The sequence below is a fragment of the Centrocercus urophasianus genome, unplaced genomic scaffold, assembly GCF_019232065.1.
Source record: "Centrocercus urophasianus isolate 14NV4802_14NV808 unplaced genomic scaffold, USGS_Curo_1.0 seq_405, whole genome shotgun sequence".
Lineage (NCBI taxonomy): Eukaryota > Metazoa > Chordata > Aves > Galliformes > Phasianidae > Centrocercus > Centrocercus urophasianus.
Genome location: NW_024884984.1, coordinates 1 through 23,168, shown reverse-complemented (window position 1 = coordinate 23,168; position 23,168 = coordinate 1). Strand labels below are relative to the sequence as shown.

The following is a 23,168-nucleotide window of genomic DNA, read 5'->3' as shown; positions in this document are numbered from 1 at the left end:
TGAGTGGTGAGCAGGGTGCTGGGACAAGGAGGGGGGAAATGGCTGTAAGTTGAAAGAGAGGAGACTGAAGTTAGATGGGGAGGTCATCCTTCATCCAGAGGCAATCTGGATGCCCCATCCTTGGAGGTGCCTGAGGCTGCAGATGGGGCCCTGAGCAGCTTGAGCTGGGAGGACACCCAGCCCACAGCAGTGCCACCTGTTTGGTGGCCACTGTGACTCCCCCACCACCAGGAATGAGCAAGGATTGAGTCATTTAACGCACGATACCAGCACCGCCACGGAGAAACAGTGCTGGGGAGGATGGGGACAGGGGTCCCATAAGGTTCTCTGAAAGCTGGGGTGCAAATCTGGACCTCCAGCCAGGGCATGGCACAAGGCGATGGCACACAGAAGCTGTTAGGAAAGTGAAGATGGCAATTGTGGGCAGCTGGTTGCAAGAAGTGTGATAACTGCCCTCCTTGGAAGGAGCACAAAGCTGAGAACGCAGTGTTGAAGGGGAATAACACTTGTGAACACGAGGATCTTTGTGCTGCTGCAGAGCAGGATGAGGAGCTGGGGCTGCTGAGCGCCACAGGGTGCGTGCTCACACACTGCCCAGACTAACAAGCAGAATAAATTCCATTTGGAGCTGCAGTAGCTATTGCCATTCGCACACCTGGAGCTTTGTAGGTGAAGGTCTGTGTGCAGGACATGGTGACACACACAGGAGATGAGAACTGTGCTGGTTCCACATGGGGCAATTTCACAGAAACAGCTCCCTAAGGGACAGAAGCTCCATGCATGAATTCAGCATCTCTGCCCAGATTCCTCAACAAATTCATCTCAGACCCAAAAACCAAGAAACAGCGTGGCTCAGTTCTTTTTTAAACTATTATTTTCTACTATACATCAGTGCTTCAGTCCACCACAGTCACTGCAGAGCTATCACAGCAGCAACACACGCACAAACTATGTACACAATATACACTGTACAGGGAGGGCTGCTGCTAAGGAGCATGGCACAAAATGCTACGGGGGGCAGTACGTCCAAGGCTTTGCTCCTTCTAGGCTGAAGGCAGCAGGAAGAGCAGCCATATTCCCCTCTGTGCTGTCCCACAGAACCTTCACCACTTGCTGAGATCGCCCCAACACTCTGGGCTGAGGTTGAAGAAGGAGGCAGCTCGCTCCACACGAGTGCTCAGCACTGCCAACAGAGAGCTGCAGCAGCTCTGCACGGTCTGAGCGCTCACCTCTGCTCCTGGGGTGGGAAGGAGTGCATCAGGCTGCCCAGCCCATCCTGAAAAACGTTCTGCAGGCACCCCAGGTCGCTGGATAAACTGGCAGATGGTGGAATGCAGTGGCAGCAATCGTGAGACTGCCCGAATCAGATCCTGCACCGTGTTTTAGGTCAGCAAGTGGGCTGACCATGTTAGACACACCTTGCTGCCCAAGGCACAGCTCCAACTCTACATGTTACCATACTCGATTTTTCCAAGCAGAATAAATTCCAGTTGGAGACCAGCTCCTCTCCGCAGGGCTGTGCCAGCTGATGCCATTCACACAGTGCACAACTGCCCTCTCCGGAGAGCTCTGCTCCTTGCAGATGCATCAGCCCCCTTTTTTTTTTTTTTCCTCTCTCTTTCTCTTTGCCTTGAAGAAAAAACAGCGTTCCATGTCCAGCAAATCAGCCTCCCACTCCCATCACAGCTGAAGCTCTCGCTGCTATGAGTCAGGCTGCTGAATGGGCAGCAACACTTCTTTTCCACGTCGTTTCTATGCGGGGAACCAGCATCCCTCTCATCACCAGCAGGAGCCGTCCTGAAAACAACTCCCCCATACAGCCCTGATCCCACTTCTTCCAGGCAGGATGACGGCACTGAAATTTTGAGAGCCCAAGCACTAGACAAAGATGGATATGTGTATATATGGGCAAAACATGTTTTGCACAGCCTATCGCATGCTGCTGAAAGCCTGGCTGCCGTTTTCTGACCTATTAGCAGCCACGCAGGAAACTGTTTTTCATTTACGGGCCCCTAAATCCAGCTCCTTGCAGCAGGACGAGGCAGAACAGCACACGTGGTTTCCCATTTCTGCTCCAGTTCTGATCCGTGAGCTCAGAAATCAAACACGCTCCTGAGGAAGGTCCTGGCAGGGCCACGGAGGCTGGATCAGGGAAGAAGTTTCCTTTCCAAGCGTGACCGCAGCTGCTGCTCTCAGCATGGGAGGGCCCTTCTTTCTGCAACAGCCCCTCAGGGCACTCAGTGGTGGTGCAGCACGGCCTGCAGATCTTCAGGCAAGGAGTCAATGATGGTCTCAATGTAAAGGCCCACACGCCGCAGGGTCTCCTCCTTTACGGGGAGGTGCTGGCACCTGGCTCTCACCTGCAGGGAGGGAGGAAAGGGGAAATGAGGAGACCTGAAACAGCTTCGTGTCCTCTTTCTGCTTTGGCGTTGGCTCAGCAAACCTCACGCTGTCTCTGCAGTGGGGCTAAGGGAAAAGAGATGGGAAGCTGCCAGCTGGGGCTCAGGCCGACAGAACGAGACAGAACTTGGAATTCTCTCGCAGGCAACCTCTAAGGATCACCACTGTCCCATTTGCCAGTCCTCCAAATGAGGGAGGAAGAACAAAGCTTTCTAAGCATCAGCTGCAATCTACACCCCCTGATCACTCCCTGCCACAGGGACACAGGAAGGAACGAGTACAGGAAGAGGGGAGGAAAACCTACCAGCTTCTCACGGAGTTTTAGCACCAGGTCTACGATCTCCACCTCTGACTTGTCCTTCATCCATGCCACGATGTTCTACAGAAAGAGAAGAACAGCTTCTTTCAGAGCCATTTCTTCTTTACAGAAACTTTTCTCAGAGACACCCCTAAGCAAAGCCTGAAATAAAAGCGAGGAGGAGGTTTCTCATCCTCTTTCATAACTCTGCTCACTGCACTTAAGCCTAAATGAGCAAGACAGAGCTCTCCCCACTTTTCTGCCCACGACAGCATCAAGCTCTTGCCTGCAAGAGAAGAATCAAGGAAAGATGCAGCAATACGCAGATGGTGCAGGGTTCCCCTCCTCCAGTCAGCACTCTGAATCTCGTGCTGCGCTCAGAACTTACATCTATTTGCCAGAGTCAGGCCTGTTAAGAAAGGAAACAGCTTTGGCATTCCCACACCACGCTCGAGGACCTGCACAGCTAACCGGTGAAGCAAGCACTGCAGCTGAAGGTGCACTGGGAGGGATGCCAGAGCTCCTGGGGTGATCCCTGCAGCAGCTCAGTTTTAGAAATTGCACCAGCGATCGCTGCTAAAATTCCTACCTATTTTCAATAGGCATTTAAGGGAGCCAGCAACAGATGACGTTTCCAGTCTGGGACTCTGTTGGCTTGGGAAGGGCCTGATGAATGAGAAACAGTTGACAGGAGCAACCAGAGCGGGTTTACGCTGGCTAAGCAAGTGGGGCTGCTTGGATAACAGCACTTGTGGGGAACGAGGACACCTCTGCACCCAGGCACGAGGCAGCCCTGTGCCTCCCTTGGGCACCAGGCACCATCCCCACTCTGCCAGAGAACCAAGAGGCGTCGGTGAACATCCAAGGAGCGTTCTCATCTTCCAGGTGTCGGGCCTGACAATTCCAGCCCTGGTTTGAACACGAGCAGCTGGAACGTACCGCTTCACAGATGGCCTCCAAGTGAAGGGCTTCCAGCTTCTGGGTCATTTCCTTGTGCCTCTGACGGTACCAGCCATCAAAGTTGGGAGACCTGAAGAAACGCCTGCAGAAAGCAAGGTGACAGTGAGAAGGGGACAGGAGGGATCCCAAGAAGTACAACACTGGCTCCACATTTCCCTTCCCGTGCAGCAGACGCAGGCATTTTGACTTGGTGTCAACTGCTTATGAGCTAATGAGCTCTTTTCACATCTCCTCTTCCATCAGGCATTGGCACGATGCAGCCTCAGCGGATCGTCACCAACAGAGGGACGGTCCTGCCAGTCTCACACCTTCCTCTGCATCAGCTCAAGCCTGAACCGATTCAATCAGCACTGCCCTTTGCCCTTCTTGTTTATCTATAACCACTTTTTTGGTGGACAACTAGGATGGCCCAACCACAGGAAGAAATTCACGTTCCTCTGCAGTATCTGGCTCGATTCCCCTTCTTTCCTGACATTGAAAGCTGTCAGATACTTGCTGGCACTGACCCGAACCCCAAATAATTGCTCTTTGCATCTCTCCCACATAAGCAAGGTATCACCCAGGCGATGACAAAGGATGTGCAATTCCTGCCTCTCCAGCATGGCACAGCAATAAACAAGTTTTCACCGGGCTACACAGGGAAGCAGACAGGGCAGCATTACTCCTCCCTTCATCTCAGAGCATTAGAGAACTTCAGAACAAAACCAGTTCTCCTTGATGAAAGCTATGGGCACACTTTCCCACACGCTATCCTAAATCCTACCCTAAAAAAATTGTCTTTCACGTGCAAACTGCCTTGCTGGTTTGCACTACAAACAAAGCGGCACTGAATCCTGTACCAAAGTGTACAACCACACACCTTCCTGCTCCACCTGCCAAGGGCCAGGCACTTAAAAAAGAGACATTCCCTGGAAGAGAATGAACAACACAGCTGACAGCAAAGCCAAGACCCCTTGTTTCCCATCGGTGAGAATCCAGGTGTTCTTCAGTTCTCCACCTTCAGGTTTGCAGGTCCTAAACCCAACTGGAGCTCCATATTTCGGAGATTACAGGAAAGAAAAGATTGATTTCCAGGCTGGATGTGGTTCTGGGCAGCCTGGTCTGGGGGTTGGCTAGACCAGGGTTGAAACCAGATGATCTTTGAGGTCCTTTCAACCCAGGCCGTTTTATGATTCTATGATTTGACTCTGCGTTCTGCTCTTCCTCACCAACACCAACCAACTCTTCATAGGAATGAGTTTTTCTTGTGACCGGTCTCTGTCCCCAAAATCCCCTTTTTGTTCTCAATTCTAATTCAGGATTTGACGTTCATTATAAACTGCACCAGCTGTTCAGGAGATCGTGTATGCAATGAATGAACTCGTACCTGTAGAGACCCAACCAGTCACCCTTAAGGACGCAGGTAAGCTGGGGGCCAGCGTGCTCCAGGGTCTTCATGAAATCATCTTGTCGGAAAGGACGAATCTGTGGGGGATTCTGTGCAACAGAAGGACCACATTACACCCCCCCAAGAGAAACCAGGGGAAATCAAGCTCTGTATCTGCAGCACAGGGGGCTGCACAAGACAGATTCAAAACTGTAACTCAAGAGACATTAACATCTGAACCAGCCTTGCTAGCAAAATACAAATTAGGTTCACAGTAGCCGAGCTTACTGCAAAACAGGAAGCATCTGTCCTCGTGTTTGTTTCAACTTTTTTTTAAGCCTCTTCCTTTAACGAGGGAAGTTCACGCAGTGTATCAGAACACACAATCAGCATATGGCAGAGTCATACCCAGTGGAAAGAAAGCAGAAGGCTCTGAAGGTTGAACTTACTTTCCACGGAGTAATGGCCCTCTGCAGAGGCATCAGACTTGCAATATAGTGCTCCTAAAAACAAACAAAGAAACGAACAGGAAGATGTTACGACCATCAAGGAGCCTCTTGCAGGGTCACTGAGAGTTATGGGCTTCTCCAGTGCATCGCAATCCCTGGCCTCCTGCTCTCCCCTTTTCCTTTATGGCTGCATTTTACGTGAGCCTAAGCACCCCAGCCTGCTTCTCACCAGGGGTCAGGTCACAAAACCACACGCTGCAAGAATCCTACACAGGACACAAGAAAAGGTCAGGTGGGAAGAACCGTGGCTTGGGTTGGAAGGGACCTCAAGCATCAGCTAGTTCCACCTTTCCTACCATGGTGGCAGGAAGCCCTAAAATCTCAGGGGGTGATCTGTTGCTTCATTTACTACACCTTATGATGATGTAGAAGAGAAAGTGAAGAAGCCAGACACGTGCAACTGGATGGTCACCAATAAAGGACTACAGGCTCCCTAAGGAAACCAGCTCAGGAAGCCCCGAAAGCAAGCACTGGTTACAGCAGTCTGCCTCAGGGGAACAGTCACCACATGGACAAGCTCCTGAGCTGCTCAGCAGGGACCTCTTCACACAGGCATAGGTTTGACTCTAGCACTAAGAGGAAGGTTTGGGGTTCACGTCTCTTCATCACTATTTATCTGCTTTGACTGCCTGGGGAAAAGAGCAAAGATTTGGCATTAGAATCAAATCACGGGGGGGGGGGGGGTAACTATTTCTGCACTGCAGCAACAAGCATTCTGCCTTCACACGCGACGTGCCACATATTCAACCTGCAGACTTTCATGCTAACTACTGAAATTCTCAATCAAGAGACGTTTTGCTCCATAGGAAGGAGCTAAATATCTCCCCAGTGCCACATCCTGAACCTAATACAGGCGAATCAAAGAGAGCAAGCGCCAACTTGTCACTTCAGCAAGCATCCCACTCCCTCCCTTTGCCTTCACACCGCCCTGACGAGTCCCTGCCCAACTCACCAGGGGAATAATGAAGCTCTGGGTGAGCTCCAGGAGGTGCCTCCTCAGAAGGGCACTCTGCACTTCAGACGGGCGTTTCCGCTGGATGCCCTGCGAGCAAAGCAGGGCGTTCACAAAGATGCTATGCTCTGCTATGCAGATAGACACAGGATCTGCAAACTTTGCAGCTAGAAGCAGCCAGTCCTGAGCATTTTGGAAAGCGCGCTGCCCAGAAAACATATCCTGCTCCCTGGTTCAAGACAACACTCGCGTTACATAGAATCTGTTTCTCCAGACTCTTTGTTCAGTAAGGATTGTCCTCACTCAGCTTATCATCTCTGCCAGCCTTTAATCTATGGTATCAAGTGAAGAACTTTAAAGCTGGCCTGAGAAAGGCGTTCAAGTGCACTTGACTCAAATCAGTAGGCACTTAAGTCAAGCTAAAGATAAATCTGTTGCTTGTGGAGTTCTGTCTGCTAAGCCGAGCTGCCAGCAGAGTTTTCCCACCACCTCACGCATGATGTGGAGCAGGGCTGGAGCTGCTCACCTTTAACAATCTTTTTATCAGAGTTTTGTCTTTGTGAAGAAACGTTTTGTAAGAAGTGTAGATTCCTAGGTTGGAAAAGAAAGCGATGTTAGAAACAAGCTTTTGCCCACAGATCTCGAGGAGGCACCATTACGTGGCGCAGTGAAGTCTCTAGCACTGTCTGTGTGTGTGAGGGGGTTGATTGTAAACATCGTATAAAATTCATTACAAAAATTACAACGTTGCTCACGCAGCCAGTGCTCACAGCAGCATCGCTGCGTTACCTCAGGGACCTTCTTATCCTGTGTTTATGGTGAGATAACTCACTGAGGTCGGCTCGTGGCCAGGCCTGACACGAGCAGCAAGTGAACTGACAAGGGCTGCATCCAGCTGAGTGAGTTCCTTTGAGTTCCACCGCATCTTAAAGCGGACAGGATACGTAAAAGCAAGAAAATTAAGAGTCTGCTCCCCAGCACCAAAATAATTAGCCTCAATTAATGTAAATTGTCTTTTTCAATCTCAGAACAAAGATGCACAGCTCTTTTCTTTATTAGCTGGGGGACGCCCTTACAGAGGGCCACGTAGCAGATGGAGCAGGAGGACACCAAGACGTCCCACTTATTGTGATACCAAAGGCGTGCGATGCTCATGTCTGCAAAGCCACTAAAATCCCCCGCCTGGGAAGGTAGGTAGAATTAAACCACAAGAGGACATACCTGGTTTTGTGTCTAGGGTTTTTAGTTTAGTTAGCTTCTTCACCTTGACTTGCTTGGGCAGGTCACCTGGGGAGGGACAGGAGAGAAGTCGCTCAGGTTCTGATCTCCTCTCACACATACAAGAGATTGCACACTTGAGAATGTCTGTGCTAAGCTTATGTATCACAAACCACATCCTCTCCTAGCACCGTCCTCACATAAGCCTTCTCACGTGCCAGCTTTCAGGCTGGAAGTTTGGACCGGGAACGTGCTCAGGAGGCATTGCAAAACAGCCCCACAGCCACCACTGCGGGCTGCTCAGCCCAGAGTGCAGCAGTTTGTTGCATTTCGTAGAGTCTCTCCTTCTACTTTTCTTGTCTATGGAATTTTCTCTTCCCTACCCAGCTGCTCTCATTTTCTTCACGCTTCAGAAGAAAAAACCCAGCAAGCTTTCCTCTCAACCATTCATCCTCACCAAGTTCACGCTCACCTTGCGCACCAGCTGCCTCAGTCCAGCCTTTCCTTCGGTTTCCCAGCTCTCACAAGAATGCAGACGTGTAAAACGATGGCTACAACTCCCTGCCAGCCCCAACAAGGCACAGCAGCACAACAGGACGCGGTTCCACCCTTACCTGACATTTTGAGCTCCCCAACCCGAAGGATGTGTGGCCAGTGCTGGAGTGTTTTGATAAAGAAAGGGTTCGTGACTCCCACAACAATGTTTGGCCTGGTAAGAAGGGAAAGAGCACAGAACGACGTTACCCTCAGGGTTTCCTCCAGGCACACAGCTGCAAGTGGGCAGCATGGGGCTGTCAGCTACTCACGGGGCTTGTGTCCTGGTGGTGTATTCCTTAAATTCACTGTCATGGATCGTGAAATAGGGGCGGTAGTCGCAGCAGTACCTCAGGGGAGCCAGGCAGCTGTAACAACAGACAGAAGAGTTGCCATCGAAGCTTCATGAATGGGGAATGTGTGCTTACATATCCAAGAGCGGCGTTCGGTCCTGCCATCCAAAGTGCTCAGGTGTTTGGGTTTTTTTTTTTGCTAGAGTTCAAAGCTGGGGAGAGAAAGCTCCTCAGGGCCGTGACCCATCAGCAATCCCAACACCAGGGACTCCCTTTCCCTCTTCTCTGCTGTTGGTGGAACACGAACAAGACTGTCTTGCTGTGCTAATTCTTCTCTTACGTGCTTTTCACAGGCAAACTCAACCTAAATGCAACTGACCTCCCAGAAAAGCACGTCTGAAAAATTGCCAGATATTGGTGTGATCGTTGTCTGTGTCTCCAAATGAGGTGTTACCTGGTGAGAGCCAGAACCATTTCAGAAGAAACTGTAGGGGATGGTGCCATCACCACAATTGGCTCTCCCAGCAGCATCAGCTCCCATAACATCTGGACGTGAATCAGCACTGGCTGGAAACACCTGTTAATGGCAGGGAGAATGAGAAGTGGAATTTAGAGAGGCAGCTCACAAAAGACCAGACATTATTATCACATAACCAGATGTGCCTCTGGGCATTTGAAACCTAGGACTGATTTCTTGTATCCCACAGCAGAACGTTGTTTACACAAGCCACAGCTCAACCACCTGATATGGGTGTACAGGAAATGCTTTGGGTCACGTCAAGCAATTGATTTCAGTATGGCTTTTCATCTAAGCAAAATAAAATGCTTACACAGATGTAAGCATGCATTAGGATAGCACCTACAGTGTTGAAAGATTTGGCTCAGATGCACGGGGTGAATACTTCAGTGCTTAAGCTGAGATCGAGAAGAGAAACTCTCCTCAAACAAGAGCAGCAGTGGATGTGAGAGAGACCCTCCCTCCCCCTGATCTACAGCATGCTGTGAGCAGGAGGGACACAAAGCAGATGGAGAGGAGAGGGCTGCAGGGACAGTGGCTCTGACCTGAAGAGATCCAGTTCGTGAACACTTGGGAGAACCAGTGGGGCTGGTAAGAGATTCTAAATGAAAAACAAAAAACAAACAAATCTGACTTTGCTGTTAAATGGAAGCATCCTGATTAAAATGTCATCTAAACTGATGCATCAAAAACAGCTCCTTCCACAATAAGCCCAAAACTAAAAGAAGGATATCAATGCTTGGAGATATGAGCCAGGAATAGATCTAGGTTGGGCGTTCCAGGTTCAAATGAATTTCCTTTCTTAGATGAGAACTGAGAATCCCTTCTCTTCAAGGGCCTCCTCCATAACTACTCCTTTACTTTCTGGAGCTTCCCCTGCCTGAAGGCAGAGCACAGATACAGACATAGATACAGGCACAGGCAATAAGTGCTGGAAATATGGCTACCAAAAGCCCAGAACTGTGTAATAGACAGACAATAACGTTATTCAAAGGAGAGAGGAGAAATAAAATGAAAAGATGAGATGAACAGGAATCAAAATTGAAGCTGAACCAAAGCAGTAAAAGTGTTCAAGCTGCAAGCACTACGAAAACAGCACAGAAGACTACAGCAGAGTTCTGCAAAGAGCCACCCATGCATTCATGCCCAGGAAAGAAAGTGAACAAAAGCTGTGGAAGCAACAGCTCGTGCATAACTCGAAGCACTGTGCAGAGTCCTGTTCTCAAAGACACGGACAGGAGAGCACGCAGTCTGCTCCACATGGGTTACTCAGACTGAACTGATCCCACACCAAAATGGCTTCAGATGGGACAAGGCTCTCAAAGAGTTGCAGTTCCACCCCTCCTTTCTTACTCTTCTAGTCCTTATTCTGCCCATCAGTGACTCGTGCCATGCCACACTTTACCTCTTGATTGAACTGCTTCACTGGGCTTGATCCTGGCTTATCCACCCTGGATGGGATTCTCACCTAATTAAGAACAAATTAATCAGGGAAACGGAACGAGCACGCACACACAATGTACTTTCTTCCCTAATAACCACCCTCGTGAAAAGCTTTCTCAATTCCCAGTTCTAATTGCACCGTGGTTATGAGTAAAGAAAAGAATCTAGAGCCAACAGCAGCATTAACACCCAAGAGGAGAGGAAGCAGACGTTCTCCTTCCCAGTTTGGCCCAGTCTGCTGCTGAGCATCATTCATAGCAGCTCGTACCTGAATGACAACCCCCATCACTGGGAGGTTCAGCGTCTGTCCCGGCACCGGAGGCGGCCACTGGTCGATCTCATTGCACACTGCAGGGATGCAGACAAACAGAATGCTTTGAACAGGAGCTCAGTGCAGCTCATTCAGTTGGCCCTGCGAGTTCTGCCCGTTTCTTATTGCTCCCTCCCGCTTCATGCGTCCCCACGGCGAGCTGCAAACCAGCCCCACATCAAATAACTGCTCAGCTTTAGGATCATAGAATCATAGAATCACCAAGGTTGGAAAAGACCTAAAAGATCACCCAGTCCAACTGTTCACCTATTCCCAACAGCTCCCACTAAACCACGTCCCTCAACACAACATCCAGCCTTTCCTTGAACACCCCCAGGCTCGGTGACTCCACCACCTCCCTTGGCAGCCCATTCCAGTGCCTGACCACCCTTTCTGAAAAGTAATACTTCCTCATGTCCAGCCTGAATCTCCCCTGCCATAGCTTGAAGCCATTCCCCCTGGTCCTATCGCTGATGACACGAGAGAAGAGGCCGACCCCCAGCTCACCACAACCTCCCTTCAGGAAGTTATAGAGAGCAATGAGGTCTCCCCTGAGCCTCCTCTTCTCCAGGCTGAACATTCCCAGCTCCTTCAGCCTCTCCTCATCAGCCCTGTGTTCCAGACCCCTCACCAGCTTTGTTGCCCTCCTTTGAACACTTTCCAGGGCCTCAATATCTTTCTTGCAGTGAGGGGCCCAAAACTGGACACAGTACTCGAACTGGACACAGTATTTTAGGACAGATGCTGGATTTATGCCTGCAGCACTGCTCCCACTGCACAGCCAGCAGCACTGCACCGACGACAGAGCATCATTAAGTCAAACAGTGCAACAAAGGCCTGAACAGAGACGTCGCATGAGCAAACATTGCCCCTCTTTGGGAATACCTTGGATGCACAACTGACAGCATCGCCTATTAGGATTGTCAGACACTTCCCATTCGTGCATCCTTTACAGCTGTTTATCATTTTGACAAGGCAGGCATTTGGATCAAAGTCTTTTCCCTGACGGAATTTGTGTCAGAATGGATGAATTTGGAGCATTTCAGCTGTCTTTCAGGAACCTCCTGATAATAAGGCTGAAAGATTTCAATATGCCAACTGCTCCCCATCAATCTGATGGCTCACCTGCCTCCAGGCACGGCTCCAGTTTATCAAAGTACTCCGGAGCAATCAGCTGCAGCAACGACTGGAACAAGTTCACATACGGAAGGTGTGACACCAGCACCAGAGACTGGGGGGGGAAAAAAGGACATTAGGAGTCAGAGCCACCGTGCTGTGGCCTCTTCTGGCACAGTATATTGCCTGTGCTGCTTCCTAGAGGGCTCTGCTTGAAAACCAACATCATGAGAAATCAGAAATGGATGATGTTGAGTAAAATCAGCCAGATCTCAACTGTGAAATGCAAAAGAGCAGCCACCACCTCTGCGAAAATGAAAAGCCTCCAGGCCAACAACAAAGCTCTGGCTCAGGCTTTGCAGGAAGAAAAGCTCAAACTGAGGGATGCTCGAGCTCTTATCCTACAGCTAAGGAAAGTGTATCAAGATCTGAAGTTTCAGATGTTTGACTTGCGAAGAAATCTTGCATTCAGGCAAGCCCAAGGACTGGTTGAGACTAGACTGTCAGCCTTGAGTGAGATCATTTCAAAAGGAGCTCCAAAGCAGCACCGTCCCTGGTAGAATTCCTCCCAGCTGAGCCTTCGAGGAGTTTCCTCATAAATAAGCACAGCTGACAGCTTCTGGAAGGGAGCCGCTGCAAGTGAGATGGCACAAGTTTGTGACCTAGCAACAAAAAAAAATCCACTGTAGGAGAAAATAAATGGCCAAGAGGTTCAAAGCTACCAAAATAACCAGAGCAGAGAGAACAGAGCAAGAAGCAGACGGTCGAAACTGAAATGAGGCAGACAAACAAAATAAAGGAACGCTGGGGAGGAAGAATGACAGAACCATTTGGATTGGAAAAAGACCTGCAAGGTCAAATCCAAACATCCACCCGACGCTGCAAGTCCTGATACCCCACCTCAGTCTGCCCTCCTTCACCTTCAGACCATTTCCCCTCGCCCTGCTATCATCCACCCTTTCCAAGAGTTGACTCCCCTGAAATTCTGTCTGATTTCCAATCTAAACCCCCCTGGTGCCACATGAGGCTGTTGCAGAATATTGAGGATGTGTTTCCAGCAGTGATTTTTCGGTGGTTGTTGCTGCTTTTATTGCTGTGTTTGAAATACACGTGTGTTTCACGTGGGTTTTGTTGTTTGTTTTTTTAATAAGCATCTTTTCCAATTCAGTCCCACTGGGTTCATTCATCACGACTCTGATGATCCTCCACCTCTGATCGGTACAGAACGCGCTGTTCAGGATGCGAGGAGTGTTTCAGCAACGCTCATCCCAACACCTCATTTCTGAGCCAGGGCTTTGCCACTCAAAATCAAGCAAGCCATCCAAACAGGACACTAAATTTCACTGAGGAATTCTACCTGCCCTCTACTTCTGAAAGCCTCTAAGAGACCAAGTGCATGAGCCCACGTTACGAAGCTTCCCACTTCAACAACTTTTAAAGCAATCCATCCACTGCTTGGCTGCAGATGAGGAATCTGACTTCTATACTGAAGCGTTTCTTCGAAAGAAACTTCATGTCACTGCCTGCAGGAAGCACAGGGACAGGTGGAGGCCCATTGCAGGTGCTCAAAGTCCATCTCTTGTGAGGTGAAAGATCCCTCCTGAAGGAGTATTTCTGTGGATCCACAGAGGAAACAGTGCATCTTCAGATCAAAGCGTCTTCCCTCCCTGGGGAGAATCTGCAATCCCACTCTCTCGTGCAGTTACTGTACCCATCTGCATGAATAATTCTAAGCACACCTATACCAAAATACAGGTTTACATTCATATATATTTTTTTTTCCATTGTCTGTGTTAAAGGAGTTTCCGCTGAGAGATGAGGCTTGTGAGGTAACAGCAGCATCACTGCCACCAGCAAGAAGCAGTCAGCACAGCAGCAGCCCGTTCCCAGATGGCTGCCAGGGAGGAGAAAGATCAGTCAGGGCAGGGTTGGGGTTTAACATCACAGACAGCACTAGCTGAGCACGTCCCCTCTCTGTCTGTAACACTAGAGCACAGACTGAAGGAACTATTCCAGTACCTCAGGATCTCGTGATTCACACAGCAGGTCACCGCTCATGTGATTAACACACCATGGCAACCACGTCCAGGTTTGTTTGGAATGACACTTTCCACATATTCCTCTTCTCCACGACCTTTGCTGCTTCCTGCAGAAGCGCCGCGGGCGTCACGTAGGAAGCGGTGCAGTTTGACAGCTATGGAGAGGTGCCTTTTGACAGCTACGTAGCAGAGGGGAGCAGCAAGCTATCTGGTTTCAGCACTCACCTTCTGAAAATAACCTCTCTTCATCGAGCTGTCCTTGACTTGCCTGAAGTATACGTAACCAAAGTAATGCGCCGACTCCCTCTGCAAGAGAAACAGTGCTGTTGTGGGGAGCCCAAACGCTGCCATCCACGAGCTCCCTCATTTCAAGCACTCTTTGCCACGGGGGGAGCAAGAAGGAAGGAGAGCTAACAGTGCCAAACACAAAGATTGTCCCTCAGGTTGCATCTGGAGGCACCGCTGGCACCAGGATTGAAGCCTTGGTTGTCTTTCCAGTGTTGCTTTTTAACAGAACTCGCTTTGTTGGCAATCTGTCTTTACTGCTTTAGAGACAGGAGCTGTCACAGAATGGCCAGGGTTGGAAGGGACCTCAAGGATCAGTGAATCTCCAACCCCCCTGCCACATGCAGGGCCACCAACCTCCACGTTGAATGCTAAACCAGGCTGCCCAGGGCCCCATCCAACCTGCCCTTGAACACCTCCAAGGACGGGGCATCCACAACCTCTCTGGGCAGCCTGTTCCAGCACCTCACCACTCTCTGGGTAAAGAATTTCCCCCTGATGTCCGACCTCAATTTCCCCTCCCTCAACTTAAAGCCATTTCCCCTCATCCTACACATATCAACCCTTTCCAAGAGTTGATTCCCCTCCTGTTTGTAGGCTCCCTTTAGGTCCTGCAGGCTGCACTGAGGTCACCCCGCAGCCTTCTTTTCTCCATGCTGAACAAGCCCAGCTCCCTCCGCCTGTCCTCACAGGGCAGCTGCTCCAGTCCCCTGATGATCCTAGCAGCCCTCCTCTGGCCCCTCTCCAACAGCTCCCTGTCCTTTTTGTACTGTGGGCTCCACACTTGGACGCAGTGCTGCAGATGAGGCCTCACAAGAGCAGAGCAGAGGGGGACAATCACCTCCCTGTCCCTGCTGGCCACCCCTCTTTCGATGGAGCCCAGGATCCCATTTGCAACTACTGTCATCCCGGTACTGCAAAGCAGTAAAGATGTACACAAGTTGAAAAAAAAAATAAATCTGTAAGGCAGAATTTAGGCAACAAAATCCTCCTGCTCCTCCTGAAACCCATAGCCCATTTGCTGCTGTACACCACAAACGGATGCAGAAGTGTTGAGGCACGAGCACAGAAAGCATCAGCTCCTGTGACAGAAGAGGATGAGCTGATCCAAAGGCCATCTGCTTCAGCAAAGGGAGCAACAGTGCTGAATGCATCCCTCCTTCTGCATGGGATGGGCAGAGAGCCTGCAGCTGGACGACACACAGCTCAGGGATTGGTATCAGTGCTGGGTATGGCTAAAGCAGCCAGCACAGAGCAAGGCAAAGCACAGATGTGGGCCGTGCCAGTTTCCATGTGCACAGGTCCTACGCAAACAACCGCCCTCCCTCAAGCAAGCAGGTAAACATCTCACTCTCCACAGACAAGGATGGTCTTGTTTTGCCTCGCTGTAACGCACAGGCAGCCGTGCACCCCGCTGGATGTCACTTGGGTCCCACCATTTCTCCTTTCCCTCTGCCCAGACAGAGCCACTGCTTTCCTATGGGAGTGATGAGGTGCTGGAACAGCTGCCCAGAGAGGCTGTGATGCCCCATCCGTCCCTGGAGGTGTTGGAGGCCAGGTTGGATGGGGCCCTGGGCAGCCTGGGCTGCTGTGAAATGGGGAGGTTGGTGGCCCTGCATGAGGCAGAGGGGTTGGATCTTCACGATCTTTGAAGTCCCTTCCAACCCAAACCATTCTGTGATTTAACCTGGACTCCTCCTGCTTCAGCTCCACCTCTTGGTGCAGCTGCAGCTCTCAGCATGGCCCTGCACTCATATTACTGCAGGAGAAATCCCTGCGCTGAACGCTTTCTTCTTTTCTGACTCTTCAAGGGAAAACAACCAAAGCAAATAAGTAATTCTAAACCAACCGAGGGCACGTTTGGATTTTAAAGCCAGCAGCACTGCTGCTTGCTTCACAGGGCTACTCAGAGCACCGAAACACAACCGACCTGCAGTGTGAGGGGTGCTTCTCTGTTGTACTCGCCATCGTCCTCATAGTGAGTGCTCCTCTGTCCCCCAGACTGGCGCAGGCGGAAGCTGAACTGAGTGTCCCCAAGGCCACCTGGGCAGAGAAGATCACAGATGTTCAGGGAGAAGTTTCAGCAAGGAGAAAGCAGGGAATGACCCCAATCAGAAGCTCAAGACAGGAAGAACTCGTAGCTGAACACAAGGGGCGGCGTCACTGAGTCGCAGCTCAGCAGGTCACTGCTGGGAGGCTCACAGCCATCCCGTGTGGCTGCAGCCACCATTTCCCACCTTAAGCCAAGAAACCTTCCAGCAGCCTTAATTCAGGAGCAAACAAATGCTGACTGAGCAGCAACCCCTTGCACAATGCAGTGAGCAAGACGAACACTGCAGCTGGGAACCTCCCAGGTTCTACAGCATTGCTCACCAAGAACTCAACAACAACAAAAAAAGAAAGGGTGTGAAAGCTTGGGAGTGGATAGGATGGGTGGGAGAGCTTGAGGTCAAGCACTGACAAAGAGATTGGTTGTGAGGAAGGAATCAAACACACCAGAGCTCTCTGAACAAAACCCAAGGCAAAGCAAACTGAGCTGCTACAGAGGGCTAAGGGGCATAATTCCTTCCAACCACGGCACTGCAAAGATTGCTGTGTTTGTTACAAGGGCATTCCTGCTAGAAAACAATTGGCTTTCATCAAAGGAGCGCTGAGTTTTCCCTAAGCTCTGAGAAGCTCGTGAAAGCACATCCAAGAGCATCAGAATTGGGCAAACAGCATTCAGGAGCCAGCCTGAAAGCCATGAGCATTCATACGAATGAACACAACCACTGCATCCCCTCTGGTTGATAAACAGCAGCTTTGGGAACGCCTGCTGCAGCAGCATCCCCTCCCCATCTACTCCTTTTCACTGAGCACTCAAACATGCTGACAGTCGACAGCTGCAAAATTTGCCCTTTCTGACTCTTTTTTTAATGTATTATTCACATGGGTGAAGCGTGCAAGGTACCAGGAAGGCATCCTGCCACCCAGTGGATCACAGATCTGTAGCCAGAGAGCAACCAGAAGGACAAAAAGGAGTTCAGATCTTGGGGCTGGGTGCTGCTTGGTGCCGGCGCTGCATCAGGCAATGACTCACTGCTTCCATCATGAACCCATTTCTCTCATAATGGCAACGCAGGGCCCGCAGGGGAGGCCAGCAGATGCCACCTACCTGAGTAGGAGTCAGGGAAGGACAAGTAGCAGATACTGGTCTTCTGCAAGGAGCCAAAAACACAGAGTGAGCAAACCTCCATCGCCGCCACGCGGTGTTTTTAACAGGAGAAGGAACGAAACGGAGTGCTTACCTCCTTCTCTGTTAATCTGAAGTCATAAGGATACACCAACTGCAAAAGAGATGAGAGTCAGTCAGTCAGTCAGTCACTGTGCTGCTCTTGCTTTGATTTTTCTGACTCTTGCTAGAAACTCATGGAACAATTCACCAGAAACACCAAGGGAGAGAGGAAAGGTGGCATCCTGAGCAATAAGGAGGGGAGAAGAGAAGCTGGGGGGGGGGGGTCAGAATAAGAACAGCTTTGAAAGTGAAGCTCTGCATACACACAGATGGGAAAACAACGTGGGAAACAACGTACCCTGCTCACACTGAGTGCCAGCAAGCCTGGCGTGAGGCTCAGCATCTACCAGAGCCGAGGGTGAAACATGTATTTAATGGCTCCGAGCGCCTGGCTGGCCAGGGATGCTGCTCACAGCAACTACAAAGAATAAATGATGGGCAGGAGAAGCCGGAGGGGATGCAGAGCTCAGTTTGAGCCTCGCTGATCTGAGAGCTGCTGTCAGAAAGACGAGGTTTATCGTGCATGGGAAGAAGCAGGCCTGGCACCTCGCGCTTCGTCAGCATTGCGGTGACGGCTGAGCCGTGCAGCACCCTGCTCACCATCCAGCATCTCGGATAAAGGGACCTTCAAGACTTCTGAAGCATCCAGTTGAAGATCCACGGAAATGCTGACAGCGCCATGCCTGCAATCCGCCGCGACCCAATAGAAAGAACTGAGGGGAAGATTCCTCAGCTCAGGGGTGAGCACAGAGCTGCAGGCAACCAACACCCACAGCAGAAAGGCACACGAGGGGCAAGAAATATCACAGCAACAGCGGCCCTGGGCCGCACGTGGCACCTGGTGAGGAGGGAAACGGTGATACTTACAAATCCATGCAAGTATCCACGCTGCCTTTGTAGCATTTACTGCTCAGAGAGCATAGAGTCATAGAATCATAGAATCACCAAGGTTGGAAAAGACCTAAAAGATCACCCAGTCCAACCGTTCACCTATTCCCAATAGCTCCCACTAAACCACGTCCCTCAACACAACATCCAGCCTTTCCTTGAACACCCCCAGGCTCGGTGACTCCACCACCTCCCTTGGCAGCCCATTCCAGTGCCTGACCACCCCTTCTGAAAAGTAATACTTCCTCATGTCCAGCCTGAATCTCCCCTGCCATAGCTTGAAGCCATTCCCCCTGGTCCTATCACTGATGACACGAGAGAAGAGGCCGACCCCCAGCTCACCACAACCTCCCTTCAGGAAGTTATAGAGAGCAATGAGGTCTCCCCTGAGCCTCCTCTTCTCCAGGCTGAACATTCCCAACTCCTTCAGCCTCTCCTCATCAGCCCTGTGTTCCAGACCCCTCACCAGCTTTGTTGCCCTCCTTTGAACGCGTTCCAGGGCCTCAATATCTTTCTTGCAGTGAGGGGCCCAAAACTGGGCACAGCACTCGAGGTGCGGCCTCACCAGTGCTGAATACAGGGGAAATAGCATGGGTGGCTTTAAAGCAGATGAGAAGCAGAGGAGCCCTGAAGAAGTGCCAGCAGCTCTGCTCGAGGTCAGCGTGAGAGCATCTGGAGCTCTGAGAGCTCTGCTCAGCACAGCTCTATAAATAAGGTGGGCGCCCCGCCAGCACGCTGCACTTCTCTGCCGATTCCTTGGCTTCAGAGAGAGCGTCAAACCAACAATTAAAAATTACAAACCAATTAGCTTTGCTGAGACGAGAGGGAGGAGACGATGCGGGAGCAAATTTAGCCCACACGACGCTGAGGTGGGAGCAGGAGGGCTGGAGCACGAAGGGACGCCTCACAGCTGCACCGCAGGGGCAGGCAGGCTCCTCTGCATGCTTGCTTCTTGCATGAGGCGACCAAATGCTTCCTCGTGGCTGTGACTGATCTGAAGACTGCAGATAATCAGCTCTGCTAATTGCTGTCTCATTAACGCAGACCTGCACGGTTGATGCTGACCCTTCAGAAGTGCAGCAGCCTCGTGCTGCTCGTGATCCAAACCTGAGCTTGAGAGTCCAGGCAGACTGGAACGGGTTGCCCAGGGAGGCTGTGGATGCCCCAGCCCTGCAGGCATTCAAGGCCAGGCTGGATGTGGCTCTGGGCAGCCTGGGCTGCTGGTTGGTGACCCTGCACACAGCAGGGGGTTGGAACTGGATGATCTGAACAACTCTTGGAAAGGGGAGATGAGAGCAGGACGAGGGGAAATGGTTTGGAGTTGAAGGAGGGCAGATGGAGGTTGGATGTGAGGGGGAAGTTCTTTGCTATGGGAGTGGTGAGGTGCTGGAAGAGCTGCCCAGAGAGGCTGTGATGCCCCGTCCATGGCTGGAGGTGTTGGAGGCCAGGTTGGATGGGGCCCTGGGCAGCCTGGGCTGCTGTGAAATGGGGAGGTTGGTGGCCCTGCATTGGTGGGGTGGCTGGATCTTTGTGATCCTTGAAGTCCCTTCCAATCCAAAACCATTCTGTGAAATTTTGTTTTTTAATTAAAAGTTGCATATTCTGTTGAAAGCATTTGCATTATCTGACCTCAATGTTGGCTGAGTATCTGGCTCAAATTATGTCACATCCTTTGTGCAACAGCTCTCCCCCTCAGGGCCAACAAGCCGGGAGGTGACACACGTTGAAGTGTGGCTGTTGGCACCCGCAGTGATCACAGCAACAAAGAGACCAATCCAGACAATGACTCAGGGTGACTCTGCAGCTCAGCAGTGCCTGTGTGTGGGAAAGGGATCCTCCCAAAGCTGTGCTCCCCCCTCCTCGTTCAAATGGACTCTTTGAAGAAAGTGCAGGAGTCAGAATTGCGAAGGACGCTCCGTTTCATGGAATCACAGAATCCTTAGAGCTGGAAGGGAATCTGAGAGCCATCCGTTCCAACTCCCTGCAATGCACAGGGACAACACAGCTCCATCAGGCTGCCCAGGGCCTGATCCAGCCTGGCCTTCCAAGCCTCCAGGGATGGAGCACCAACCACATCTCTGGGCAAGCTGTGCCACTGCCTCACCACCCTCCCTGTGAAAGACTGTTTTTCCTTGGATCCAACCTAAATCTCTCCACAATTGAAGCCATTTCCCCCTGTTCTACCAACACAGACCCTGCTCGAGGGTCTGTCCCCCTCTCTGAAGACACTCAAGAGTATCAATCCCAGCACTGACCCCTGTGGGGTCACTCATCACTGATCCCCATCCAGACGTTGAGCCACTGGCCATCACTCTCTGCACTCGACTCTGCAGCCAGATCTTCATTTCTGCATCATGTTTTGCTTCAAACACCCTCGCTGCTCTGTAAATACAGGAGTCAGGACTTGCTGGTTTTCAGAGCACAAGTCATGTGGGCATAAGTCATCTCACAGGAGCTGATAAATGGGAGGAGAACAGCTTGATACACAGGCAAAGAATGACAGGATGTGGGGGAACGGCTATAAACTCTAAAAGGGGAGATTGGGGTCAGATGTGAAGGGAAATCTTTTTCCCCAGAGGTGGAGCAGCCCTGGCACTGCTGCCCAGAGCTGTGGGTGCCCCATCCCTGGAGCTGCCTGAGGCTGTGGATGGGGACCTGGGCAACCTGAGCTGGAAGTGAGCACCAGGGTGGGGCTGGGAGACCCCTTCCAACCCAATCATTCTATGATTCTGAGACACTTCTAGTCCTGAGATGTCCCCTAATTATTACCATTGTGATGCCTGCTTCGTCACACACAGATTTACACCGATGATGCAACCTTCAGTCAGCAAGGTTTCCTCTGCCTCACTTTGCAGTGTGAGGTGCTGCAAGCCACTCCCAGCACTCACAGCCTGTTGCTGTAGACAGCACCCGTGAACCCGCAACACCAACACCAGGCTCTGACAAGCTCTGACCTCAGCCAATATCATCCACAGCCAACTTCCCCTGCAGGCTCAGTCAGGCCCAAGTCCCACAGGGCGGTGCCACGGAACCATTTCTCAAACCCAAAAACGTGCAGCCCAGAGGCCCTGATCACTGAACGGCCTCTTCACCGCTGCAGCCACAGTGTCCAGACCTGACCTAAACAACAGGGAAACGGGATAAGCAGAAAGATAACAACGGCACCGGATGGCTGGCAATGAATCCTCCACTATAGTGGTAGGCAGACAAGAAAATGGGTAAGAAAGTCCCTTTGTGGGCCTTCAGGCATTCAAGGCCAGGCTGGATGTGGCACTGGACAGCCTGGTTGCACATAGCAGGGGGCTGGAACCAGATGATCATCCTGCTTTGGCAGGAGGGTTGGACTTGCAGATCTCTGGAGGTCCCTTCCAACCCCTACGACTCTGTGATTCTGTGATCTTTGTGGTCCTTTTCAACCCAGGCCGTCCTATGATTCTATGCAGTATGAAAACACAGCTGTGAAGTAAAGGCTAATAGTCACCCCGTTATTATTATTATCCTGGTATCCGTACTCTTTCCAGGCAGATGCCTGGTCTGACTCGACAGGACAGATCGCAGGTACACGCTGGACTTCAGTCTGTAGCAGGTGCCACCTTCAGGCCTCGCATCCCCACAGATGGGCCGCACTCCCCGTTCACTCCTTCAGAAGCTTCACAGCACAGAACGGCCCCATCCTTTGGGGATCAGCGGCAGAAGCTCTCGGACACCTCTCTCCCCGCAGGGATAAAAGGAAACGGGAAACCCGCCGCAGCGCTGCCGGCTCGGCCCTCAGCATCGCTCCCACCTCACGTTCCCCGGCCCTCAGCCGTCAAACACGGCGCGGCCCAACCCGCTTCCCGTTCAGCTCCCCGCCATCCCCCTTAGGCCCACCGTTCCTTCCTCGCACCTCCATGGCCTGGCCCAGCTCCAGATCGAAAGTGACCACGCAGACGCAATCCAACCATGCGGAGAAGCGGGACCAAGGCAGTGGAGACGCGGCTGCGGGTCGGCGGGGCCGGGGTTCGGCCCGGCACAGCGCGTCCATGGCAGCACCCGCTCCGCCCGGCCCGGCCCGGCCCGGCCCCCAAAGCTCCGCCCAGCCGAGCCGCGCTGCGCCCCCTTGCGGTTTGGAGGACTCACGCATAGCCCGGCCCATCCGCGCCTACCATAGAGACTGCTCCGGAGGAGCAGAGCGGCCGGCGGCGGGGTGTCATGGCGGTTGTTACCATGGAAACGGGCTGCTGCCCTGCGGTCTGCCCCGCTCCTTGGGCTGGGCAGGATGGGAACTGCTGGAGGAAGATGATAGAATCATAAAATGGCCTGGGTTGCAAAGGACCACAACGATCATCCACTTTCAACCCCCTGCTGTGTGCAGGTCACCAACCAGCAGCCCAGGCTGCCCAGAGCCACGTCCAGCCTGGCCTTAAATGCCTGCAGGGCTGGGGCATCCACAGCCTCCTTGGGCAACCTGTTCCAACCCTCTGAGTGAAAAACTTCCTCCTAATATCCAAACCACCTCCTCCCATCTCAGTTTAAAACCATTCCCCCTTGTCCTATCACTATCCACTCTCAAAAGCAGCCCTTCTCCCTCCTGTTTATAAGCTCCCTTCAAGTATTGGAAAGCCACCAGTTCTCCTCAGAGCCTCTTCTTTTCCAAGCTAAAATATCCCAGTCCTTGTCCGCCGTGCATTTATGGCTGTTGGACCTCACCTTGGGGAGGAGATAACACAGAGGGGTCACACAGAGGGTGGTGAGGCACTGGAACAGGCTGTCCAAGGAGGCTGTGG

General features: G+C 51.6%; 1 protein-coding gene across 1 annotated transcript; it reads right to left on the bottom strand.

The window, feature by feature from the left end:
• Positions 1 to 843: 843 nt before the first annotated feature.
• DENND6B (DENN domain containing 6B) lies at positions 844 to 22,426 on the bottom strand. The gene is made up of 20 exons (XM_042833167.1): positions 22,289 to 22,426; positions 17,528 to 17,566; positions 17,395 to 17,437; positions 16,171 to 16,283; positions 14,181 to 14,261; positions 11,926 to 12,031; positions 10,759 to 10,838; positions 10,453 to 10,515; positions 9,593 to 9,648; positions 8,985 to 9,107; positions 8,510 to 8,605; positions 8,318 to 8,412; positions 7,707 to 7,772; positions 7,012 to 7,076; positions 6,486 to 6,575; positions 5,474 to 5,527; positions 5,025 to 5,134; positions 3,638 to 3,740; positions 2,705 to 2,779; positions 844 to 2,360 (listed from the first exon to the last, which is right to left on the bottom strand). The coding sequence occupies exons 1-20, from the start codon at positions 22,424 to 22,426 to the stop codon at positions 2,238 to 2,240; spliced, it is 1,719 nt and encodes a 572-aa protein (XP_042689101.1). The 3' UTR covers positions 844 to 2,237.
• Between the last annotated feature and the right edge of the window lie 742 nt (positions 22,427 to 23,168).

Coding starts and splice junctions, on each gene's coding strand:
- DENND6B (XM_042833167.1), bottom strand. CDS start 22,426: ATGGACGCGCTGTGCCGGGCCGAACCCCGGCCCCGCCGACCCGCAGCC. Junction 9,649..10,452: donor TGAAGCAGTTCAATCAAGAG/GTAAAGTGTGGC, acceptor TTTTTCATTTAG/AATCTCTTACCAGCCCCACT. Junction 8,413..8,509: donor ACCACCAGGACACAAGCCCC/GTGAGTAGCTGA, acceptor CCTTCTTACCAG/GCCAAACATTGTTGTGGGAG.